This window comes from Pteronotus mesoamericanus, unplaced genomic scaffold, assembly GCF_021234165.1.
Source record: "Pteronotus mesoamericanus isolate MK-2021 breed Mesoamerican mustached bat unplaced genomic scaffold, CSHL_Meso_final contig_263, whole genome shotgun sequence".
NCBI classification, from domain to species: Eukaryota; Metazoa; Chordata; class Mammalia; order Chiroptera; family Mormoopidae; genus Pteronotus; species Pteronotus mesoamericanus.
The window spans coordinates 8,734,523-8,760,711 of record NW_026555112.1 but is presented as its reverse complement, the minus strand read 5'-3'; the positions used below and the strand labels follow the sequence as shown (position 1 = coordinate 8,760,711).

General features: G+C 42.1%; 1 protein-coding gene across 1 annotated transcript in view; it reads left to right on the top strand.

Moving 5' to 3' along the window:
• The first annotated feature begins 413 nt into the window (after positions 1-413).
• ANO4 (anoctamin 4) overlaps positions 414-26,189 on the top strand; it is a 323,866-nt gene continuing 298,090 nt past the window's right edge. The window contains exons 1-2 of the mRNA XM_054574503.1: positions 414-531; positions 6,454-6,705. Coding sequence (XP_054430478.1) covers positions 414-531; positions 6,454-6,705 — 370 coding nt within the window. The remainder of the gene's footprint in view (positions 532-6,453; positions 6,706-26,189) is intronic.

The following is a 26,189-nucleotide window of genomic DNA, read 5'->3' as shown; positions in this document are numbered from 1 at the left end:
TGCCCCTTCTGTCTAGAACATTTCCTGTTCACAATCACAAGGAATCCAGTGCAGCGCATTATACTTTGAGCCTTGAGGGGGTCGTAGCCTCTTCTGTCTGTGTCCACCTCACGTCTCTTGTGGTTTGGCCACCTCACCTCTCCTCAGTTTATTGCAGCTGCCTCGTGGAGGAGTCTTTCTGCTCTCCTCCCCTGCTTGCCACGCCCCCTCCCCCAGGGCTCTTCAGCCTTCATTATAATAACAGTGACATTGAACTGAAATTGTGTGGGTAGTCTGGGTTGTTTGTCGAAATGTTCTGAGTGCCTGGCACCTAGCACCCCCTAAGCGTGATGACTGAATGAGCATGAGACACAGAGAGTTGGTTCATTTACCCGCAGTCACATAGTTACACTGTGGTCCTGGTGTCTCCCAGAATGGAACTGACCTTCTCTTTTATTTTCTTAACAGACAAAGATGCGAGCAGCGGGAGTTACAACCTTTCCACTGCCACGACGGGCAGTTACTACAGCTGTGTCAGCCAGATCACCATAGGTGAGAAATTGTGTTATTTTGTTTTATTAAGTTTATTATTGCCTAGAAGGGTGGGGGGTTTGAGCGCCCAGGAAGGAGTGAGTAGAAAATGCAATCACATGAGCCTTTATTTTCAGGATCGGCAATTGCTTGTGGATGCACCTTCCTGGGCGCCCTCTTGTGGATCTTTATTGTATTTACACAGAAATGGGCAGAGGAGGCAGAGTGGTCCAGAGAGATTTTAAAAATCGGGGTTTGCCCCAATTTTCATCATTTGCTTTAACTCATTCAGTTGTGTGTCACCTGCACGACTGTGTTCTTAATGTTAAAACTGCCTTGCTTTTTAAGATATATGTTCGTCTAATTAGAAAAAATTTTTACATCACCACTATAAATAGAAAACGCACATTCATTCCCATAAGTGTGTATGAGATGTATCATACACTACATGAGAAGCGTGGATGTATACGTACAATAACAACAGGTCAGCGCCATTGAATGATAGCTATGCTGTGTGTACCAGCTGTCCTGTCCCCTGACTTCTCAGGAAGTTAAAGCCTGCAGCTTAGGGCGAATTGCTTTCTATGCCTCCCCGTTTTGATGGGGAGCCCTTCCAGGAGAGGGTGGGATGCGGGCTCACCAAACCCTCTCTCCCAGCTGCCTTCCTCCTCAGCCTCAAACATGTTTTCTTTTGGTCAAAAATGGAAGCGTGACCCTGATTACTTTTGTGTTTGCTGAATCCATTCTCTCCTTTCCACATCCTTTCAAAATTTCTTGATTCCAGAATCTTGGCTACTGCTTTAGAAAAAATAAAATGCTGATGATAATTGCAGCTGACATTTATTTGTTGTTCTTATGTGCCAGCTGCTCTTGGCTGCCGATCTTTATTATTTTACTTAATGAGGACTCTCAAGGAGGTACTGTTATTTCCCCATTTTACAGATGAAGAAACTTGCTCTTTGCCACCCAGCCAGAAACAAATGTGCCCAAGGTTTGAATCTAGTTCTGCTTAGCACGAAAGCTCATGCGCTTCAACACTAGATCGTGGTTTCTCAAATTCCAGTAATGGGGACCCCTATAAAAAGAAATGCTAATTATGACCCTCTCAAATGGATTAAAATTATTTTTATTATAAGGGTACTTAAATATGTTCAGACATATAACTAAGTTTATTCCAAAATTTCAAATAGCCAAATTTATCAGTACATTTTAAAACACTGTAAAGCAAAAAAAAAAAAAAAAGAAAAAAAGAAAAAGAAACAGAAGCTCACTATATTACTCTAATATGATGGATGTTGTTATTTTGCTAGAATGCACTCACTGCTTGCAAGGCACTTTGGTACTGGCTGCAAAAGTATAGGTTCAGGCACTTTATTGCTGGGTATTGTAGGATAACTCTGCCGTGCCATCACCTCTCTCTGTTTAACCCACTGTGAAATCTCTGTTAGTGCTCACGCAGGCACACTGGCATGAACGTACCTTGACGTATCCCTGTCCCTCTTTTTCTCACTAAGTATACCAGTTGGTGCCAACGTGATGGAAGCCCCAAAGCAAACCCAGGCACGAAAATTATGTGGCAGAACTTGGTTCACAATAGGCATCTATTAATTTGATGCAATTATATTAACTATTAAATGAATAATTAAAAAAATTTAAAAATTCTTGTGGAGTGCTCCTGGACCCTGGCTTGAAAACACTAAATAACCTAAAATGGTCATTCCTAACGATATTTGCTAAGCACTGGGAGGTCATTCTGAGTTGCGAATAGGAGAGTGGCAAGATGAACTCATGGATGAAAGGGTTTTCCAGGGGCGAATAGAATGGGTTTCACGTGGGAAAATCTGGTGTCATAACAGAGACAGTGGCTGTGGCTGCAGTCCTGACACCAGACAGTAACGAGCGCGCGAGGTGGGAGGAAAGGCGGGTCTGGAGGGGAAGGCGTGGAAGAGGTGCCAGGCCTAGTCATTGACTGGATCTGGCGAAGGACACGCGTGCCCTGAGATTTTTAGTCAGGGTGGCAGGGAGTCTGAACCCGTCCTAGAAATAAAGAGGTCAAGAAGATGTTGTGATGGACGTAGATTACACGCGTTGGGCTGAGTTGCCCACGGAACCGCCCCCGCCGCGAAGTGCCCCGCAGGAAATCGGGAATGTGGAGAGAGCGGGCTGGAGAGGAGGACGACACTGAGCGTGCAGAGGGCCCGCCGCCAGTCTTTGGGGAAAGCACCGTTAGGGTAGATCTAATGACAGAGGTCGGAAGGCAAAATGAGCACATTTCTTGGAAAGCCCAACACATGTCTAGAAGGAGAGACTGCGGAGAGTTCAAGTTTAGGTCGGCTCTGGTGACATCCCCAAGAGCCATGTCAGTGGATCATGGGACGGGAGCCAGGCTGCAAAGCTCTGAATAAGGAGTGATGCATTGTGAATAGAGACTTCTCTTTTGAGATACTTCTCAGTGACAGTCGTGAGGACCGTCTGGTGGATAATACTCTGAGGGAGCTTTCTCTATGCCAAGCACTGTTCTAGGTACTTTTCTTCTGTTTACTCATTTAATCCTCACAAAAATCCTAGATACTGCTATTTCCCCCACTTTAAACAGATGAGGAAACTAAGTTCTCTAGAGATTAATAAAGTTACCTGGAGAAACATGGGTAGTAAGAGCTGGGATTAGAGCCTAGCTAATCACTTGTCATCTTGCAGACTGGCTGGCTATGGGCCAAGTGTCCTTGTCTCATCTAGTTAGCTGTGGCCACCATGTCAAGATGTTGTGAGCTGAATTGTCTTCCTGCCAAAAGAGATACTTTGAGGTCCTAATGCCTGCTACCTGTGAATGTGACCTAATTAGGAAATAGGGTCTTTGCAGATGGAATCATGTTAAGATGAGGTCATACTCAGGGTGTGTCCTAATCCAATGTGACTGGTGTCCTGATAACAAGAGAAGAGATGCAGAGACGCAGGAAGAACCCCCTGTGATGATGGAGGCAGGGATTAGAGTGATATGTCTGTAGGTGAAGGAGTACCAAGCATTGTGGGTAAAATCAGAAGCGGAGAGAAAGGCATGGAACCGATTCTCCTCCAGGGATTTCAAAGCGAGTTCGGCTCTGCCGATAGCCTGCTTTTATACTGTTAACTCCAAAACTGAGAGAAAAAATTTCTGTGGTTTTAAGCCTTCAGGGTTGTGGTACTTTGTTACACCCACCCCAGGAACTACTATAACAGGTTCTTCCTGACCTATGGCATTGCCTCTGAAGGGAAGGTAGGTATGACAGTTTCCTCAGAAGGTGATGGGATAACAAAAGGCCCTGGAATGTGGCTTCCGTTCCCCGACTCACAGTGGTTAAAACCATAAGGAAATGTTTTAGTTCATGTAACAGGACGGCCAGAGGCAGGCCTGTCCTGAGGACAGGTGCAGTGAGCTGCTCAATGACGTTGTGAAAGACCTTCTCCCCTTTGCTTTCCTCAGGGAACTTACCTTCGTGGTGGCAGCCAGGCTGTCACGGTGCCAAGAATTGCATTTAGACACAACAGCGATCAGAGGGGAAGGAGCTTTGGTGCCTGCCTTTGGCTTTCACTTTGGGAACTGGGAAGCTTCCCTCTAAAGTGGCTCCTCATTGTCTTTATCTCATTGGAGGGGATTGGGCCACATGGCCATCCTTCCTTGAACCAGTCATTGACAAGGGAGATGAGATTCTCTTTAGACCTTGCCCCAGAGGGAGGGGAGTGAGGGGTGAGGAGGGGGATCACCTCCCCTGATTCACAGGATTAGCAGGATTGGGATGACTCCCCAGTGAAATATGACCATTGGGGTGAAGAAGAGCAGGTGGGTCCTGCGTAGGCATTGTGCAGTGTCCAATGCCCACAGTCTGTTCGGCACAAAGCACTTTTGCAATATTTATAGTAAAAGTAGAAAATCATCAGCAACCTCAGACACTACGTACTAGGGGGAAGACAGCTTGCTGGATCATCCAAGGAGTCCTTTTTTAAAATCTCCTTTTTTTTCCCCCTTCATTTCCTGCACTTCTGTCCTTTACAGAGGAATCATCTCACACCGAAGTGTCCCATTGGTGAGGGAATTCCATTTAAGTAAATTGCACACTTGTGGATTTCCTACAGGAACCTATGTCCTGTCCAAAGCAGAGGTGCCAAAAAATTTCCAGAAACAAAGAACTGACTCCTTCTGAAATCTTTCAATTTATCCCTGAGACCCTTAGATAATTCCTTATTTTCTTGTAGTAAACTTTCATTTTACCCATGTATGAGAAATTTAAAAACTTAATAGTTAGTTAATATCATTCTTTCTTAAGACCGCCTGCAATTAAAAAAAAAAGATTTTATTTATTTTTTAGAGAGAAAGGAAGGGAGGGAGAGAGAGGGAGAGAGATGTCAACATGTGAGGGATACATAGATCAGTTGCCTCTCACACGCCCTCAACTGGGCACCTGGCCTGCAACCCAAGCATGCGCCCTGACTGGGAATTGAACTGGTAACCCTTCAGTCTTCAGGTCGGCACTCAGTCCTCTGAGCCACACCAGCCATGGCAAGAGAGCCTGTAATTCTGAGTGTTGCTTACATGTCTGTCTTTATGATTTTGGGTCTAGCAGGCGATAGACCTCAAAGAGAGCTGAGCCCCGACTCCCTGCCATGGACAGGATGAGGGGTGAGGGAGATTGGGCAGGCCGCCAGTGCAACGTTCTTATAACTTGCCTCTTGATACTTGGACTCCAGCTGTTCCCTGGATGGTTGGTTGTCCTCTCAAAATACTTGACCTCATTGCTACTTTTAAATTTAGGCTGGATCACTTATATTCCAACATAGTTATGTAGATATTATCATAGCTCATTTTTATCCATAACAGGGGTTAAAATATTTGCTAGTGAACACCACTTTGGAGTAAATGTGGTTACTTTCCTGAACTTAACCACCCCCTCAGCTTATTAGCTATGTGAACAATATCTTTTCAAAATTAAGTATATGCTATAAATCAGCTATAATTTTATTTAAAAAATGGTAAAACCTGAAATTGTGGATAGTCCAGAGTTCCTTGGGGCTGTTAGACATAACGCTCTGTACTCTGTTCTCTTCTATAATAATGAATCCCCAGGAGCTTGGGAATATGAAAAGAGAAAGGGGATTTAAGCGAGTTTCTGAATAAAGCACCTAGGCAAGGGAAAACATGGCCCTGTAATTATTCTTCTTGTAAAAGAATTCTCTGGTGTAAATAGAAAGTAATATGTTTTCACATTTTTAATAAAAACATAATGGAACATTGATTTAAAGAGAGTATTCTGGAATTTCACTTCTATGGTCCAGTACAACTCTTTGCACATGTGAGAGATCCAAGATTACTGATCACAAAAAATACACAAATTTACATCAGAAGTTTAGTCTAGCAAACATACTCAGGGCTAGTCCTGGGTCAGTAGTATTCACTCCAATCTTCCACTGTGGCTCTGGCTCCTTGCAGTTCTGAACATTGAGGATCTGCGTTCTTGTTGAGTTTCTCCACAGGCTCCAGAGCCCTTGCTCAAGAAAGATTCACTCACCTTCACTGTGTTCCAATTTAGGAAGGTCATCTGCTAAGAAAAGTTCAAACAACCCAGTCAGCCTGTTCTAAAGTTTCCCTTTCCTTGGGCATTCTGGTCAACCAAGCTTCTTCAATGAAAAATTATTCAGAAATGGGGCCTGTTTCCCCACAAATTGCTTTTCCTAGACCCTGTGCTCCTTAAGGGAACAGACTGGGCACCTAGCACATAGCACATAGTATGTGCTTAATAAACGTATGTTGAATAAATGAATAAGGTCTATTAAGTGTGATGATTTTAGCCTGTGTATTTGTTAAGTAATGTATCCTTATCTCAAGTGGTATTTGATTTGACTCATAGATAAAAAGCACCATCGTATAAGGCTTCTATTGCGGCTCTTGACCTAGTGTCTTTGTCTCTCTAGGTTATGACGTTTCTGGGCCTGTTGCAATTGGGCTCACCCACTGGAAAAATCCATATGCTCAAGGCAGACCTACCCTCCCATCAGACCTGCCTCTCTTCGTCTCCAGAGATGCAGGCATCCCCGTGTATCACCAGACCCTCACCCGCAAGACTGAGCTGGCCACGCCCTTGTCCTGCCCAGCGTCACTGTCCATCACTCCAGTGCCTTCTTACAGTAGCAGCAGCCAGGAAACCCTGAGTCAAGACACGACAGGTAAGAATAGCTGACTTCCTGTTGGAGATTCAGGACTCCATCTATTTAAGGTTCACTCACTCGCCTGCTGACCAAATTGTGTCTGTGTTTCTGCTCACGTGGTGTCAGGCTCCCACAACTCCCCCCCCCCCCCCCCCCCTCCCCCCTTCTCCCCTGCATTAATAGCTTGGCTGTACCAGGATGGTAGGGTGTGTTTGTAAGTGTCTGACTTAAGTCCGTATTTGACCTAGTACTATTTGATAAAATGACCATCTGGAAATCAACCCGGCAGCAGAATCCCGAGTTTTGCCATGTGACTTTGTATCAGTTTGTTAAATTTCTTTAATCCTCTATCTAGTGATAGGGCATCTATCTTGTAGTAAACTCTCGTATTGAAAAAAGTCATCAAAAATCATTTTTGAATACTTCCGTTACTACCGGTTCATATTGCTCCATCAGTTTGGCCGGTGTCAGGGGCCTGCAAATCAATGCCAATGGGCCAGACCTGGCTTGCTTAGTTTAGTCCAAGGAGGATAGTTGTTACTTTTTAAAAATGATTGGTGTCTCAGTCTACTCAAGTTGCTATAACAAACCGCCACAGACTGGGTAGTTTATAAACGACAGAAATTTATTTCTCACAGTGCTGGAGTGCAAGATCAGGGGGCCAGTGGGGCTAGATGAGAGCCCTCTTCTGGGTTTCAGACTCCTCACACAGCACAGGGGTGAGGGGTCTCCCTGGGGTCCCGTTTATAAGAACATTAATCCCATGCATGGGGGCCCCGCCTTTATGACCTAAGCATCTCCCAGGGGCCCTATCACCATCACTCCAGCATCGGCGTTTTAACATATGAAGTTTGGGAGGCGACAAATGTTTAGTTTGTACAGTGAAAAAAAAAATTAAGAGAGTAATAATATTTTGAGACACATTAAAATTATATGAAATTCAAATTTTCATATTCATATATAAACTTTTATTGCAACACAGCCACACTCACTCATATATACATGTGTTGTCTATGGTTGCTTTTGTGTGACTCCAGTCGAACTGAATACTTGTGACAGAGACCATCTGGCCTGCAAAGCCTTAAATATTTACTATCAGGTCCTTTGCAGAAAATGTTTGCAGACTGCTGATCTATGTGATTTTGAATAGGTATGGCTTAAAAAATGAGGTCAAGAAAACTGCTTATAACACCTTGCCTTAAAATTTATAATTTATATTACACTTTAAATGAGTTACAGAAAGTCTTACCTATCTATACGAGGATAGCCAGTTAATTGTGTTCATAATAAAAAGTCTGAGTTGGAGGTTTAAATTATATAAAATCTATTCTGCCACCTTTTTCTTATATAGCTGTAGCACTTAGAAATAATGGTTTAGTCGGCCAAGTCCAACGTGTAATTCCGGCTCTGGAAATCAGTCTTTGAATGCTGACACTCAACATTACACAACAATTCACAGATGCTGCCACCTAGAGGTGAGACTCTGAGGTTGCGGAAGTTTCAAATCTAAACAGCAGATTGCAGACTCCGCTTGAAATTGTTAACAGTGAGAATTCTTGGGCTCTTCCCCAGGGGCTGCTGTGTACATGGAACAGCGTGAGCTTCAGCTGCAAGCTGTCCTTCCAGGAGTTTTGATTTCTGAGGTTCCCATACACGTCTTGGGGGCCTCCCTTCCAAAGCACCCATGGTTAAATGGCTGGATGGAAATCTAAAAGGTTAATATTGTAGAGCACTGGGGGACATTTGCATACCATCAGCTCTGCCACGGCAAAACTGCCCACCTTTCTGGTTGTCCTCATTGAGAGTTAGTTTGAGAGTAGAAACATCATGATCAAGGGCGGTATTTTTCCACATGTAAGTTTGAAATCCCCTGGGTTTTGATGTTGTTACGAAGGAAAATGGACTCTGCTTGCTTTAAAAGTTTCATAAAATCTCAGTTTAAGAAATAAAGTGCTGCCTTGGGCCCAGATAGCTGAAAGGTTATGACATTTCTTGACAAAGAAGTATGTGGAATGGCAGCTGTCAAATTAGCATTTTACCACCTTTCCCATTGAATTGGCCTTTTTCTTTGCATAGAGCCCTGTACTCTGACTTTTGGAAGAGGTTTCTATTTTTAACTTGTAGGTTTCCAAAATCAAATTAAAAACTCATAATTCCCTTCATTTCTTGGCACTTTCCATTGGTTGGCAATAAAATATTGAATTTTTTCAAGCAAGCGGCATTATTATCATTATTATTCATATACTTACAAAGTAAGCCTGAACTTAAAGATGTATTACACAAGCATGTGATATTTTATTATAGAAAAATTTAGATACTAGTATAGCTTAAGTCTCAATTATGATTATATGTAGATCACCTATTACATTTATTTGATCTCTTACGAGCATTTATTGATTTTAATATGTATTTTTGTATGAAAGTTTCCAGTTTCATTTTTTTCTTTTTGTTTTTTAAAAACATGGTTAGTTTTATTACTTCTCGGTACACACACACACACACACACACACACACATATTTCTTCTCCTTGTTTGAAGAAAACTCTGTGCAAGTGAATCAGAATGTCCTACAAGTTCCAGGTTTTGCTAGACACTTCCTCCCTTCATATTGCTAAGCTGTCTGTCTTCTGCATAAACTGCAGCTCTGATGTGGAGGAGCTGACAAGTCGTCGGCACAAAATAACCGCACAATTATTTATTAATTGTTTGAGTTTTCTTATGTTTAAGAATTCATCCAATGTTTTAGTCAGTGTATAAATTGTAGCAAGTTAAGTAGGAAAAACAGCCTCCAGTTTTGAGCTCGCTCAGTTCATCTGCTCATATTCATCTGCTCGTATTCATCCACGCATCCCCGACGCATGCGTGCAGCCATCCGTCCACCTGTCCTCCCAAATACATACAAAGTTCTCACACTGTGCCATGTACTGTGATAAATCCCTGGAACAGAAAATTGAGTAAGGCAGCACCCGTCTTTAAGGTGGTCAGAGTCTAAAGAGGAGACAGAAGTAAATCAAGTATTTTCATTCAGTGTGGTAAGTACTTAGATGATTCATGTTAGTTTACCACACACACACGTTTGTTATTAAATTATTTAATTAGTATACTATTAAAATACTAACAACATAGTAATAAAATATGGTATTATAAAATTATAACAGTAAAATGTTTTAGTAAAATATGTTGAGTGCAAAATGTATTACTAAATTATTTTTTCAATTAAAAGAAGATACATTTGAAAGAACCATAGGGGGAAAGTTTGGAAACTGTCTCCATCTTAGCTGTTCTGTGTAGGTTTGACACACAATTTTTGATGTCTCAATTTTTGCAACTTACGTCATCACCATGACACCCCCTGCATTTCTGGTTACTCCCTACCCCCAGCCACTTCTCACTCCCTTCCATCGTACTCGGTGGCTAGCTGCATCTGATGGCTCCGAAGAAGTATTTCCCTGTCTGACAAGCTTTAAAGATGTATTTACAACTGCCTACCAGACTCTTCTGCCTGGATATATCCCATACATTTAAAAACTTATGTTCCCTGAATGGAACTTTTTTCCTGGTTCCTGGTTGCTTTAAAAGTTCAGTTTCTTACTGTTTAATGGTCTCACTGTCCATTCATATTCCCAATCCAATAACTGGTGTCCTTACGCCTACCCTTCTGTGGGCCATCTGCCTCTATAGCCAGCTGGCTAACACATTCATACGTCTGCCTTAGAAATGTCTCTAATTCAGAGCCCCCTTTCCACCTCTACCAATAGTACCTCAGCTCAAGTTCTCATTACCTCTACCTGGATTAATGTAGTCATCTTGTAACCAGTTTCCCTACATCTTAATTCTTCCATGTCCACACGGTTAGCATTCCCAAGTTCATATCTATCTCCCTCCCTCTCTCCCTTCCTCTGTGCCACCTTTCTCTTTCTACCTACACCGCCTTGACCACTTCTGTTGCTTCCCCAGTGCCAGTAGAATACACACATGGTACACGAGGGCCTTCCTCACTAGCTTCAAGTGCCTTTCTAGCATCTCCCACCACCCTCTTCAGATGTATCCACACAGTAGTTACAGTTAATTCCTTACTGTTCCCTAAAGAGTCATGATTTGGCACATGCTGTGCTATCTGCTTGGATGTTCTTCCTTATATCTCCTAGAAAATTTATTCTCGAAACCTAGTTAAGAGGTGGCTTCCTCTATGAATTTTTTCCTTTCTTCCTCAGCACATTTAGTTATCCTTTTTGTTCCACTGGTAACTCCTATAATCTTTAATTCTGCTGTTAATACACTGCAATATAATATTCTTTTCATATATCTGGTTAGCTACTCAATGTACAGTTCTGAGTTGAGAATTAGTGTCTAAATTGCATATTAGTTTCGTCAATGTACAGCTGAACATTAGAAAGTATGTTTTCTATGACCATTTAAACTGCAGATTAGATGCAGCTGAAGAGAGAATTAGGCATGGAAGATGCTTTTGAAGAAATTACTTCAAATGCACTATAGAGAGATAAGAGCTAGAAAAATAAGGAGGAAGAGATTGAAATATAGAGGACAGAACGAGGAATTCCAACACTCATTGATTAGAAATCCTGTTCTGGGTTAGAAAATAGAGAGAATACCAAAGAACAGAAAAGGGCCAATGTCTGAGAATTTTCCAGAATTGAAGAGAAATGCACATCTTTTGATTCATGAAACAACGCAGAAGAAATTAAATAAATCCACATATAAACATATTATGGTGAATAAACAAAAAACAAGGGGAAAAAAACTCTTAGAAACAACTTGAGGGGCAAAGATTGCCTGCAAATGAGAAACAAACTGAAAATAGTCTTTCCAATATTAATGATAAAAGCCCAAGGACAGTGCATTGATATCTTCAACATATTGGAGGGAAAACAGTCAATGCAGAATTTCAGATCCAGCTCAATGATCATTGGAAAGGGAGGTCAGCATAAGAATATTTTTGGAAAAAGACTGGGAGAGTATACCCAATGCATGTCTACTGAAAAAAATGATCAAAAGCCTGTTTTAGAAAATTAGGGACTGAAACCTAGAAGGAAGGACTAAGATTAAGAAAATGAGAGAAAAATGCAAGCCCCGGCACAAATAATACCCCTTTTTATTACAAAATCTTTCATTACAAAATCATAAGCATGTAATTCTATAATGTAATGATATCACACTCAAGCACAGCATATGACATTTTAGGTGAAATGCTCCAATTAAAAATATAAATTTTTACACCCATATTATTACCCTACAAACCACATTCAAGCAGGCATTACTTCTGCTGGATCCTGTATATTTATATACTTAATTCAGAAAGATCCCTCTGAACGAATTGCTGCCCACCAGGAATGATTTTGTTCCTCTGGGAACGTCTGGCAATGGCTGGAGATATATTTGATTGTCACAACTGGGCCCGAGGTACTCTAGGCATCTACTGGGTAGAGGCCAGAGATGGTACTAATATCCTGCAGTGCATGTGACATGGTGTCTAACTCACTGTCCCATTGTTCATCATTAATGCTGCTTCTTCCCTTTGAGTTTCTCTTCCTACGTGCCATACCTTCACCTTGCAATGGACCCGACCTCTATGGCACTCCCAGGGCTTCGCTCGCTCTCCTGGGGCTGTGTTTGAAAAAGCATGTCCATACCACTTTTGATTTTCCCTTTTTCATGTTTCTCCATGTCCTTTAACTCTCCCTATATTGTATCTCATGCTGTATCTAGGTCTTTACTCTTCTACGCTTATACCAGTTTCTCACCCTTGGCATTGTTAACATTTTGTACTGAGTCATTTTTGCCATGGGGGCTCTCCTGTGCATTGTAGCATCTCTGGCTTCTACCCAATTGAATGCCAATTCTGAGAAGCAAAAATATCCCCAGACATTGCCAAATGTCCAGGGGTGGGGGGATCAGTTGAGAACCACTGATTAACACCAATCAGGTCTGGTCCTATTCTCTGGAGCTCTGTTTAGTGGGAGTAATCTGGTAGTCTGATCATTGAGAATGGGTTCGTGGGTTATCATAACTTTCAGCCTATATGCAACACAGGTCTTTTGCAAACAGCCCTTTAATCAAAATCCAGGAGTGAATCTCTTTCCAAAGAGAGAGAGTTTTCTTCCTGAGGATACAGGTGACACCTTTGCTACTTGCCCACAAAACCCCAGTGCACAGTCCTCTGAAATTCTGTTTTAAATCACAGCTTCTTCATTTGTGTTCAAGGTAACCTCCTTGCATCCCCATGCACAGGAATAAGGGAGAACCCATCCCTTTTGCCTTGTGCCCTCCTTCCCCGGTCTCCTGTGTCTCACCACTTTCCCCCAGTCGTCTCCTGGTAGAATCAAGTTTTAGAACGAGGACCTTCCAAACACTCCTTCTGGGCTTTAAATATGCTCCTCATTTGTGAAAGGGAAGGGAGGAGGGAAATGACTCTTCTCTATTCCAGATCAGTGATCATTTCCCGAGAAGCTGGGTTTTACTCGGTGCCGATAGTTGGAGCACGGCACTGTGTTTGGTCACGGGAAGGAATATGTCCGTTTACCCGTCCTAGTTCCTTCGTTGGCCTCACTGGTGCTTCCATATGTGTGAGCTCTGAAAACTTGATATGATGAACTGTGGTGATGCTATCAATTTGCCCGAGCTGTCAAGTACCTTAGAAGAGGTACCCGTTTAATAGCACAAGTTTCTTTCAGCAAATTGTGATCAGGTACGTTCAGAATGATGCTGAAGGGAACAGGGAGGTTTTAAATTGCAGAGGGAGGGTGCCTCGGAAAGTGACCCTGCAACTTGAGCTACTGATGTGAGCAGCGATGAGAGCAATCTGACCCAGCTTGGGGACAGCGTGCTCCCTTTGAGAAACGCCCAGAGGTGCTCATTGACCTGCCCCCACTGGGGTACCATGTTCCCGGCCAGTCTAAAGCTGAAATTTCTGTGTTAGGCCAGTGAAGTTCATGGTATGCAGTAATGGGAGTACGGCTACTCTCTGTAAAAAGGAGAACACGTGTAAGTTAGACACAGTTTCTAAACCATTATATTTAAAGTGGGTTTCTTGTAGACAACATAAAGTTCTGCCTTATGTTTTGGTCCTCGGATAGTCTTTTATTGATGGAGTTAGACCATTTACATTTACACTTAAAATGATTATTGCTATGGTTGGATTAATATCTACTATGTTTGTAACTGCACTCTATTCACTGCCTTTGTTTGCTATTTATTTTTTCCTCTCCCTTTCTCTGGCTTTTCTGGTTTTAATTGAACATTTTATATGATTAAAAAAAAATGGAATGGGTACCTACACACTTTTCCCTCTGCTTTTGTCAAAATATCCCTGAAACAGTATTTCCATTTTAATTTTGGAATAAATTTCCTATGGTTTATATGGTGGTTAACCTATTTAATTTAGGAAGTTATAGCAAGTAAGCTACTTGTCCTGGCATTTTGGAAGGTGATTTGTGGTTTTCTAGAATACTGACTGGGTGGAAGACGTCACAGTGGAAGGCAGGCTTTTCAGTGGAGGTTGGTCAGGCAAGGGACTGCTGTTCCAAGCGACGGGATGGTGTACGGATGCTGATTGATTCCAGAGCATCTGGCGGGAAATGTATCTTTCACATTCAAGGTCGAACACTGAATGCATTATCCATAGAGATATTATTGCATAGGATGGTTGGGTTCTCTGGGGCTGTTACTCAGGTATTGCATTTATTTTTTGGCATCCCGTGATTAAATTACTTTTGGGAGTAGGCCCAGAATCTTAACTACCACACTATCCACTTCTCTGAGAAAATCTGACATTAGTTAGGTATCACCTGTACTTTAGAACCGAGAAGATCATTGGAAATGTTCACGCGACGAGAGAATTGGCTAAGATAAATAAGTCCCTGAGCTTTATTCAAGTTTCCTGTTTTCCTCTTGTTCTAAATTTGGCTATATTGTCCTTTCCAGAATTCAAGGCTATGTCCCATCATTTAATTCTGATTCTAGCACAGTTGTGTGTGGTGGTTACTTAGTTTTAGAAGATTGAAAACAGTGAATCAAGGAATGATTAATGGCCCATGAGCACAAAGTCATTAAATGATGCAGTGTGAAGTTACTTGAGGATTTCTTATATAAGAAACCAAAAAACGTGATTTAAAGATATATTAAATCTATTTTTGCAAGAATGATATATTTTAGAATAAAAAAACATTACAATGCTCCAATAAAGTCATCCATTTACCCAGTCACCTAAACTCTTGTTACTCAAAGTGTGGTCCCCAAGAGATACTAGGGCCTGAACTGGGATTGAGCAATATGATCCAAAAGGGACCTTTTGGAGAGAACTTCAGTAGGACTTGGTGATTAATGGTTGTGGTATATGAGTGAGTGGATATCCCAAGTATTTCCAAGGTGAAATATGATACTGAAGCTTTGTAGTTTAGACCAGTAGTTCTCAAACTTCATTTTATTTTGGTGATTTTTTAAAATTATTTTTAATCTTTATTGTAGTTTTTCCATTGCCCTTTAGGCCCCTTATACCCCCCACCCCCTAGCCATCACCACACTGCTGTCCATGTCTTTTTTTCCCTTTTTCCTCAATCCCTCTGCGCCCCCCAACCTCCCGCTGCCACTAGCTGTCATTCTGCTCTCCGTCAATGAGCCTGTCCCCATTTCCCTTTTTAGTTCAGTTCATTAGATTCCACATATGAGTAAAATCATATAATATTTGTCTTTCTCTGACTGGCTTCTTTCGCTCAGCATAATGTTCTCCAGGTCCATCCATACTGTTGCAATGGATAAAATTTCCTTCTTTTTTATGGCCCAGTAGTATTCCATTATGTAAATGTTCCATAGTTGTTTTATCCACTCATCTATTTTATTTTATTTTTATAAAGAGAATTGCAGAGAAAGGAGTGTGCAGATAGTAGCAGCAGCATGTAAAGGACCTCTGGTAGGAAGGAGAGATGAGGATAAGACATTAAAATACAACCAGTGTGGCTGAAAGGGCATGAATGAGGTGAGCGGGGACTGATGCAGGTGTTCTGGGGGTTGGGAGCCCGAGGATCTGCGACCTACTGTGGGTTCTGGCTTTGCACAGAAAAGAATTCAAATGGGAGCCCGCATTGGGTTTAAAGTGAAAGTGAGTTTATTAGTGAAGCAGTGAGACAGAGAGTGAGCCAGGCCCCAGACAGAGCATCCCACCCCGCGTTTAGTGAAGGTGGCTTCCTTGACTGAGGTTCATTTAATCCTGAACCAGTGCTTCTCAGACTTTAACGAGGATGCCAGTCACCTGGAGATCTTGTTCAACTGCACTTCCTCTTTCAGAAGCGGTGGTGGGGGCATGTAGGTGAGATTCTGCATTTGTACAAAGCTTCCTATACCAAAGAATGTATGGTTACCAACAGGTAAGTGCTATGAAGGGACCTTCTTAAAGATCCTTGGCAATACTGTTCTTTATCAAAACATGCTTCTGAGTTCCCCAAACACACTCCATAAAGACATTTGCTTTATCCCTAGTTGTAAGTGGAAGGGATACTTATATTTCATTATGGGAAAATTACTGACCCGTGAAGTATAAGGGCTCTAACTTTTTCATACACATTGTTTAGGTACTAAAAAACCAAACCAAATGTCCCAATAACTATGGTTACTGACTTGTCAGGGAGCTTAGTTTTCTTAGTTTGGGAAATCTTCTGAACAGATCTGGACATGTAAGAATTTTATTGGGGAGAGCCCGTAGGACCAGTATGTTTGAGTGCACATGTGTATGGGGGAGGGGAATGGGAGGGAGAAGGAAGCAGGATCAGCCAGATAGAGCATTTGGACTGTAATGATGCCCAGAGGCCTCAGCCAATCACGTAGGAAGATATGGAAGTGGGACAGCCCTTCAAAATTGTCCCATAACTGCGCTTTTGTATCCTCCCGTCATTGCCTGCTGCCAGGGAGGGATGTGACCTTGAGAAATTCCCTTTGAGGATAAGGCCCGGAGAGAGACTCAGCTGAGAGCCATGAGCATCAACACTCACAGCAGCTGGTGGGGGGGGGGGCATTGGATGGCCCCCCCCCGACAGCACCCACTACATCAGGTGATTGCAATGAAGTGATTAAGAGGATACCTGGCAAGGTGAGCATGGTGGAGTTCTCAAGCCGCAGCGTGGTAAGCTTCCATGGATGGGGACCTTGATGACGAGTTGTCCAGCAGAGTGCTGAGTTGAAGTAGGTTAGGATTTTGGAGATGTGTCTCATCAGAGTTCATCCAGTAGGCATGTGCACAGCAGCTGATTTGTAAATCACTTTGAAAGCCAAGACCAAGCAGAAGATCAGGGCTTAGGGTTCTGTGGAGAAGGAAGTCTAGCCTCTGGGCAGGTTTTCTGAGGTCCTGGATTCAGGTTCAGCTTGTAGTTCTGTCTGGCTAAGGGGCCCTGAAAGGCTGGGTGCCCAATTATCTGGTTCACCTGATTATCTAATTAGGAGGGTCTGTGTTTGGGAAGTTTGTATAGTCTTTGTCTTTTTCAGGAAAATAAGGATACAGCAGATTTATGGTTGTGATTGGAGAACTGGGAGAGTTAACGCTACTTTCTCCACGTGAGGTAGCATAATTCATGCTCATTTATTAAGCAGCTGTTCACCAAGTGCCTGCTATGTGTCACACACTACAGAGGGTGCTGGGCATACTGGGGGGACCCACACAGGGCTCCTTCTTTATAGGATGACAGTGGAGTAGGCTGGTGGTTGAAACAAGTATTAAATGATCACACAAGGAAGGAAAATTCAGTCAGCTTGATGAAGGAGAAAACAGCATTGCAGCACAGGTATTGCGGGCCGTGGGTGACCCTGCCACTGGCGGGGGACCAGGGTGAGCCCAGCAGGGGCAGGCGCCGGGGGCTGGGTTGCACCCAGATCCACGGCTGTGGCAGCAGGGGGGTTCAGAGAGTTGGAGCTATGCCCTGTGAGGGGAGCCAGTCAAGCCCTGCTGGCCAGTGGAGGTGGCAGGGCTGTGGGACCAGGGCTCCAGTACTGAGGGCTCCAACGCACAGCATCAACTTGTCCAGACAAAAAAATCGAAAAAACCACTAGCAAAAGTCACTTTTTTTTTTATCCTCACCCGAAGATATTTTTTCATTGCTTTTAGAAAAAGAGGAAGAGAGGGAGAGAGAAACATCGATTGGTTGCCTCCTGTACCCACACCGACTGGGGATCGAACCCATGCCCCAGTCATGGCCCCAATGGGAACAGAACCCTCAGCCTTTTGGTTTGTGGGTCGGTGCTCCAACCAACTCAGCCACACTGGCCAGAGCTGTAGTCAGGAATATTGCCGCAACTGTGTATGGTGCCAGGTGGGTTCTTACAATATCAGGAGATATTTTTAAAATTATAATTGTCTGACCACTATGCTGCCCACCTGACATTAATACAAAATAATATTGAAAGTAAACTATAATTGAAAAGTAAAAAATAAAAGAGAAACACTATTAGCAACTATACCTAGAGTGGGTTTAATTTAGATTTTGGAAACAGGTGAGGACTCAGAACGTGTCATTGTGTTGGAAGCTCTCAAGGATGTGTTGGAGCTGGTGAAGATTATCGTGAGGATGTGGAACAGGAGACTGAAGACCTGGCTTCTCTCCCCAGCCCTGCCATTTGCCACATACCTTCACGTGGAGGGCTTGACCTCTGTGAACCTCGATTTCTTCATCTGTAAAATGGTGCTGTGAGACTCAAGTGAGATAAAATAGACAAAGGTGTTTTTAAAATCCTAAAATATGAGCAAAAGCTGCTGGTACTAGTAGTTACCCTGGCTCACTGGGTCCTTTGCTGTCTTGTTTGTCATCTCCTCATTGCTCCTGGGTTGGCTTGTATGCTGAGTCTGGTTAAGGGGTGCAGTTGTACTCAGCTACCTTTTCTCAGTTTCTGGCTTTTCAACTTTTTGTTGACCATTACCTAAAGAAATACTTTTACATTATGGCATCTCTTCCCCTCTCTTTATCAGTCTTCTCCCTCTTGCTCATACCTGAAAAAATGTTTCAGGAAATAATACTTATCTTTATTATTTGTCATGTACTTAGATGTTTTTTATTCCATCCTATTCTTTTCCCCAAAAATGTGCTAGTCAAGATGCATTAAACTGATGTCATTGCATTCTAATGAATGACAACTATAATTTGAACAACATTGGTTTAGATAAGATAGTATCTTGAATCCTGAAACCATGTAAAGGCCACTGGGTCATTAATTTTTCTGGTGTGTGTAAGGTCTTTTGTACAAGGTAATAATTTCTCTTAGAACACTGATTATTGATATTTTTTTAAAAAATCATCTATGATGCCTGTGAGAATGAGACTGTCTCCCAGTGTTGGCAAAGCCCCTCAAAAGGGCTATTTCCTGAAGTTCTCCTAGTATTGAATCAACAAAGAACTGTGGCAAAGAACCATATATCGGCTAATCATTACTATAGTAATATTGCATACCAAACAACCCCCCAGACTCAGTGTACAACACTAAGCATTTACTAATGCATCTGGGATTAGATGGCCCTGCTGATCTTGGCTGGGCTGGCTCAGTGTCTTGGAGTTGGCTGGCTATTGGCTGACCTAGGCTGTTCTCAGTTGGAGCAACTGGGGTGACTTTGCTCTGCTCCATAAATCTTTCATCTGCCAATAAGCTAACCTTGGCATGTTCTCATGCAAAATAAAGCTTTTCAAGCTTCTGCTGGGAACACATTAGGTGATATTCCATTGACCAAACCATGTCGTATGGCTGAGCCCAGAGTTAAGGATGGGATAAAATGTTAATAGGAGAGCATTGCAAAGTTACATGGCAAGAGGATGTGGCATTGGGGAATGGGGAAGGATTGGAGCTAATGACACAACTTTTCACAAACTATCTTACACACACATGGTTTCCTTGACTCAAAAGTGGCACTTTTCCAAGTCGATTTTAGAGCTGAGTCATTGAGCCTATTTGCCTGAAAAGAGGCACTATGCTGTTCTCCTCAAGCTCTGGTTAGTTTGACCTCCTTTTACCTAAATTTCCTTGTAAAGGCCTCTTCTCTTAGTACAGATCATTTTAGGAAAGCAAATGTTTGAGGACTGACTGCCCTGCCTGAATCCTAGACGTGGGCACACTTTAGATTAAACCACAACCCACACCATGGTTTTTGCTTTTGTTTTTTTCCAATTCTTCCTAGGAAGATATTTATGCCATTGTATTATGAAATTATTTTTCCTAATCTGTATTTTGAGTTGATTTATGAAGTTAGATATTTAAATGAGAGATTTTAGTGACTAAAGCTATAAATACTCTATGTCAAAATATTGTCTTGTGTCTCTATTTTTCCCTAAGATTTAGCTCGAATTTCTAGTTACCTATTGGATATCCCTACCCTCATGTTTCCACAGCACTCTGTGTTCCCTGTGTCATCAAACTGATCACCGTCCATTCTTTTTCTCAGTGGAGGATCATTTTCACCCTCCACCCCCACGTTCCATCAGTTTCTTTTGCTTGTGAATGATGGCTGACACCATTATTCAGCCAGACAACGAAATCGTTCTTTGTCTATTGGGCCAGCTTCTTTGCTAAGCACTGGGGATGTGAGGGTGACTAAGACATGATGCCTTCTTTTTGGAACTCAGTAACTCATTATAATGTGTAGCTATAAATAGTGTTTTCTTTAACCCTCTCCTGTAATTGCTCATCAGTTATTGCTCATTCTGCCTCAGAAATGTACTTTGTCCTCTTCTCTTCATTTTTTGTGGTCACTTCCATGGATTAAAGCTTTCTACTCTCTTATCAGGGCTGAGGCGGCAGCTACCCAGATGGCTTTCCTGCCTTCATTCATTTCTCAATCTGTTCTCTCCTTCCCAGCCACTTGATCATTGTCTAAATTAAAACATCGACCCAACAGGCCATTCCTTGGCTTAAGAACCGTCATTGGTTTTGGTCATTTCATAATAAGTGGAACAAAGAATTACCATATAACCACGCAACTTCACTCCAGGGTATACACACAAAAGACTTGATAACAGGTGTTCAAACAGACTTGCACACCAACGTTCATAGCAGCACTAGTCACAATAGAGTCAAAAGGAGGGATATGCCCGAGTGTACATCAACTGATGAACGGATAAACAAAATGTGGTTTATCTATGCAGTGGAATATTATTCAGCCATTCAAAGGAATTAAGTAGTGATATATGATACAGCATGGATGAATCTTAAAAACATTGTGTTAAGCAAAAGAAACCAAGCACAGAAGGTCACATGTTATACGATTCCATTTATATGAAATATTCAGCATGGACAAATCTATAGAGACAGAAAGCACATTAATGGTTGCCAGGGGCTGAGGGGAAAGGAGGAGCAATGATTGCTAAATGTTTATAGTGTTTTTTATATTGCATGATTCCATTTATATGAAATATTCAGCATAGACAAATCTATAGAGATAGAAAGCACATTAATGGTTGCCAGGGGCCGAGGGGAAAGGAGGAGCAATGATTGCTAAATGTTTGTAGGGTTTTTTTAACTTTTTGGGTGATGAAAGATTATGGAACTGGATGTTGGCATGGTTGCGCAACATTACTGAATATACAGGGGTGGGCAAAAGTAGGCACAAACTCTGTTTCGCATACTCATAACTGTAAACCTACTTTTGCCAAACCCATACTCAGGACAACTTTTGTTATGTGTATTTTAACACAGTGACATAAATGCAAAGCAAACGATCAGTGATCCCTGGCCAACTATAATTTGAGTTCAAACTTCATAGCATGGGAATCAAGACGCTTATGGTCTGGCCCAACCTGTCTCATTAGCTTTTCTGCTCCAATCATCCTATGTTCTGGCTCTACCTGGTGTACTGTGATGTCTTCCTGCCTTTGCTTATGCTGAGCGGTCACCTGGGAGTGTCTGGTTTCTCATCCTCTTCTGCTTGATGAAATTTAAGATCCCGCGCAAATGCCGATCCTCAGTGAGGGCTTTCCCATGCTCTTTCCTCTGTGTTCCCATAGCATCTTAAGCAGATAATTAACCACAGTGAGTCATAGCCAAATTTGTATCTTCACTGTGCCAAATGGTGAGTGTCATGCAGGCAGGAAAAGTGTGTGATCCGAATTTGGATCTCTATGGCCTTGAACAGTATGCGATGCATAATGATCAATACTGATTAGATTGAATGGCTTGGTTGTTAAGTGTTCACTCTGTCCTTAAACTAATGCTGTATCTCTAATTCTTAATGTAAAACTCTTTGTAACAATCACTGTACTTTGATTACAATCATCCTTTCTTATCTTCTTCTAATTACCATTAATTGACTTAAATTTCCTCCTAGTTTACTACCACCTGCTCAACTCAAAAACTTGTTTTCTTAACAGTTTGAGCACTCTGCTCTCACCTACTCTCCATTTTGCTGATATTGCCACTAATGTTCTCTCACCTCCCTTCTTTATAGAGAGAAGTCCTTTCAAATCTTAACATTTAATCACTTTCACTATTCTAGGGAAGGGACAAGTGGCAAAGGTCAACTCCTCTACTACATCAGAGTATCATTTGTCTAAGAATAGCATAGTTTGCAGAGGATCTGAGAGAAAAAGCGTTAGGACAAGTAGGATATTTTCTCCTACATAAGTCAGGGCTTCATGTGTCGTTATTAATGACTATTACTGTTACTATTCTCTCAAGCATTAGATATCACTTCCTAGTTAAATAAAATGTAATCACAAAAATTTTAAAGATATAGCTAAGTGACTTGTGGATGTTTTACATCAGCGCTCCCCAACCATTTTGGTACCAGGGACCATTTTCATGGAAGACAATTTTTCCACACACTGGGGTAGGGAGGATGGTTTCAGGATGATTCAAGCACAGTCCATTCAAGCTCACCTCCTGCTATGTGGCCTAGTTCCTAAGAAGCCTGGACGGGTACTGGTCTGAGGCCCAGAGGTTGGGAATCCCTGTTTTACGTTATCGATCTGTACTGCTAGCCCCACCCCATTTTTATTGAGACATAATTGACATAAAGAATATTGTGTAAGTTTAAGGTGTAGAACATAATGATTTGCTATATGTATATATTACAAAATGATTTCCACAGTAAGTTTAGTTAACACCCATCACCTCACATAGTCACAACTTTATTTTTTGTGATGAGAACTTCTCAGATCTACTCTCTTAGCAACTTTCAGAAATGCCGTACAGTATTAACTATAGTCACCATGTTGTACATCACATCCCTAGAACTCATTTATCTTATAACTGGAAGTTTGTATCTCTTGATGATCTTCATCATTTCTCCCATCCCATCCGTACCTCTGGCAAGTACCAGTCTGTTCTCTGTTTCTGTGTGTCTGGTTTTTTAAACTTTCACGTTAGATCTATGTTATAGTATTTGCTTTTCTCTATCTTACTTATTTCACTTAGCGTAGTGTCCTCAAAGTCCATCCATGTTGTTGCAAATGACAGGATTCCCTTCTTTCTTATGGCTAATATTCATGTGTGCATTTATACCACGTTTTCTTTACCCATTCATCTGTTGATGGACACTTAGGATGTTTCTATGTCTTGGCTGTTATAAATAATGCAGTAGTGATCATGGGAGTTCAGGTAGCTCTTCAAGATAGTGATTTTCATTTTTTTTTTCCAGATGTAGACTCAGAAGTGGGATTGCTGGATCATATGCTGGTTCTATTTGTAATTTTTTGAGAAACCTCCATACTGTTTTCCATAGTGGCTGCACCAATTTATATTTCAACAGTGCATAAGGGTTCCCTTTTTTCCACATCCCCACCAACCCTTGGTATGGCTTGTATTTTTCATAACAGCCATTCTAAGACGTATGGGGTAATATCTCTGTGTCATTTTGACCTGCATTTCCCTGATGAGTAGTGATGTTGAGCATCTTCTCATGTTCCTGTTGGCCATTTGTATGTCTTTTTTTTTTTTTTAAGAAAAATGTCTGTTTAGTTCCTCTGCCATTTTTAATCTTTTTATTTTGCAGTTGAATTGTGTGAACTCTTTATATACTCTAGATATTAGCACCTTATCAGTTACGTGATTTGTAAATATTTTCTCCCATTCCCTAGGTTGCCTTTTCATTTTGTTGATGGTCTCCTGTGGCTGTACAGAAGCTTTTTAGTTTTCTGTAGTATCACTTGTTTTGTGTTTTGTTTTTTGTTTATGTTGTCTTTGCTTTTGGTGTCAAATCCAAAATATCATTGCCAAGACCGATGTCAAGGAGCATACTCCCCTTTATACTTTTTTCAAGAATTTTTATGGATTGTACTGCTATCCTTGAATTTCAACATTGTAAAGCCTGCTAAAGAAAATGTTTTTAAGGTTTTTTCCTCATTTAGGTTAAGAAGGGCACGATTTCAATATTAAGTGTTCTAAAATACACTTTACTTTGGAGCCTTCCTACATAAAAAGCAGATTAATGAAGATTCAGGATGAAACTAAAGGTGTCACTTTAATTTGGGCACAGAAAATTTTATAATGTTTTTTAATAATGGAATAAGCATTGACCAGGAAGCCCAAGACTTAATGTGGGACAGGAGAACAAGAAGTTAGGTAAAGCCTTTTCTCTCTCCACTGCATCCCCAATTTGAGTTTTAAAAAAAAATCTACCTTGCGTCATGAGGGAAAACTCGCCATGTAAATTTAGTTGTGCTACCCAATTGAGAAAGATTTTTGTCCTTTGGCTAAAGCACAGAATAGTAGCCAGAAAAATCTGAGTTTTCAATGGTCTCATCATTTATTTGCTCTAAATATATTTACATAAATAAAATAGGGGTGATAATAATATCTACACCTTTGTGTTTTTGTGGGGATTTAAAGAGTCAGTCAGCTTAAAGCTCCGCAACCATGACTCTGTTTTACTTGTACTTTGTGTTCTGTATTTTTGGCTCAAATCGCCCACCTGACCATTTCTGACTTCTTTCTAGACATTTCCATATAGATACCCCACAGTAACCTCAACTCAGGTTAACCAAAAACTATCTTTTTGCACCAATTTCTCCTCTGTCCCCTCTGTTTTTTCCTATCTTGGTGAATGCACCTAGTTGTTAAGCCAGACACCTACACCAGTCCCAGACTTTTGCCCCTGCCCTGCTCCCCACATCCAGAGGGGGAGTCTTGGAGGGTCGTTCAGTCAGTCTCCTCCTTCCTACCCCACTCTCCCGGCCTCGGTTTACACCTCGCCACCTTTGTCCAAACGGTTGTTTTGTCACTCGTCTTCCCTGAAGCCTCCATTCTCAGGGAGGCTGTCGGCTTAATCTCTGGAACGTGCACCCCTGGTCATGTCACTTGCTTTTGTAAGACTTGAGTGGTTCCCAGTTGTCTAGAGAATGAAATTCAGCCTCCTTAGCACTTCACAGCGGGGCCCGCCTGCCTCTTGTCAGCCTTATCAAGGACTGTGGATTTTAATATAAAGGGAAAAGAAATTAAAAGCCATACTCATGTACCTGGAAAGTATGGTGAGGGTCACATCCGGCCGGGAAATGTCCTAAATGAGGCTCTGTGGATGGGAAACTGACAGGGCCTTGCTGTGGGCCCCTTCCCCTTCCACCTGGAGCTCACCTGCTCTGATGTGCTCTGACCCAGGATGACACTGTCCATGGAAAGACTCTGGCCCCAGAGTCTCCTGCCCTTGGTCCTGGCTCGGTCAGGATTAGCGTAAGGCCGTCGTGCACTGAACTGTACTTGGATGTGAGTTGTACAGTGCCAGTGGTGGCCTCAGCGTGTGATGCGTGCCATGTGACCAGTGTCTGAAAGCAGATGGGCCCCCTCTTTCTGTACCGGCTCCGCTGGAATCCTAAAGGCACTAGGTACAAATGGAGTGAGGCAGTCTGGATCTGGCAAGGAGCCAGACACCGGCGTCCTAACTGGTCTCTTGCAAAGAGTTGCTGGGGATGTGTCCTCAGGCCTGGAGTTTGGTTCCTCTCAGAAGACAGTTTACTCTCACAAATGTGGTGATTTTTATTGTATTTTTTCCATTACTGCTTATCCCCCTTATACACCCCACCCCTGCAATCATCATTGCTGTCCCTGTCCATGAGTCCTTTTCCTTTTTGCTTGACCCCTCCTCCCCTTAGCTACCCGCCTTCCCCCAGGGCTGACAGCCTGCTCTCTGCTCTCTATGAGCCTGTCTCTATTTTGCTGGTTGGTTCAGTTTGTTCATTAGATTCCACATATGAGCGAAGTCAATAATAACGGCGACCACTTCTATCCCTCTAAATAGTTCACAGTGTGCATTCCCATGCATCATCTTATTTGATGTTCACATTGGCCCTGAAAGGTAGTGTAGTAGTTTCCAAGGACTACTGCAGCAAATTGCCGCGGACTCAGTGGCATAAAACAACAGAAATTTATTCTCTGAAAGTTCTGGAGGCTAGAAGTTTGAAATCAAGATGTTGGCAGGACTGTGCTTCCTCCAGAAGCTCCAGGGAAGAATCCTCCATTCCTCTTCCAGTTGCTGGCGGCTCCTGGTGTTCCTTGTGCCAGCATAACTCCCCGCTGCCTCCGCACCTCTGTCTT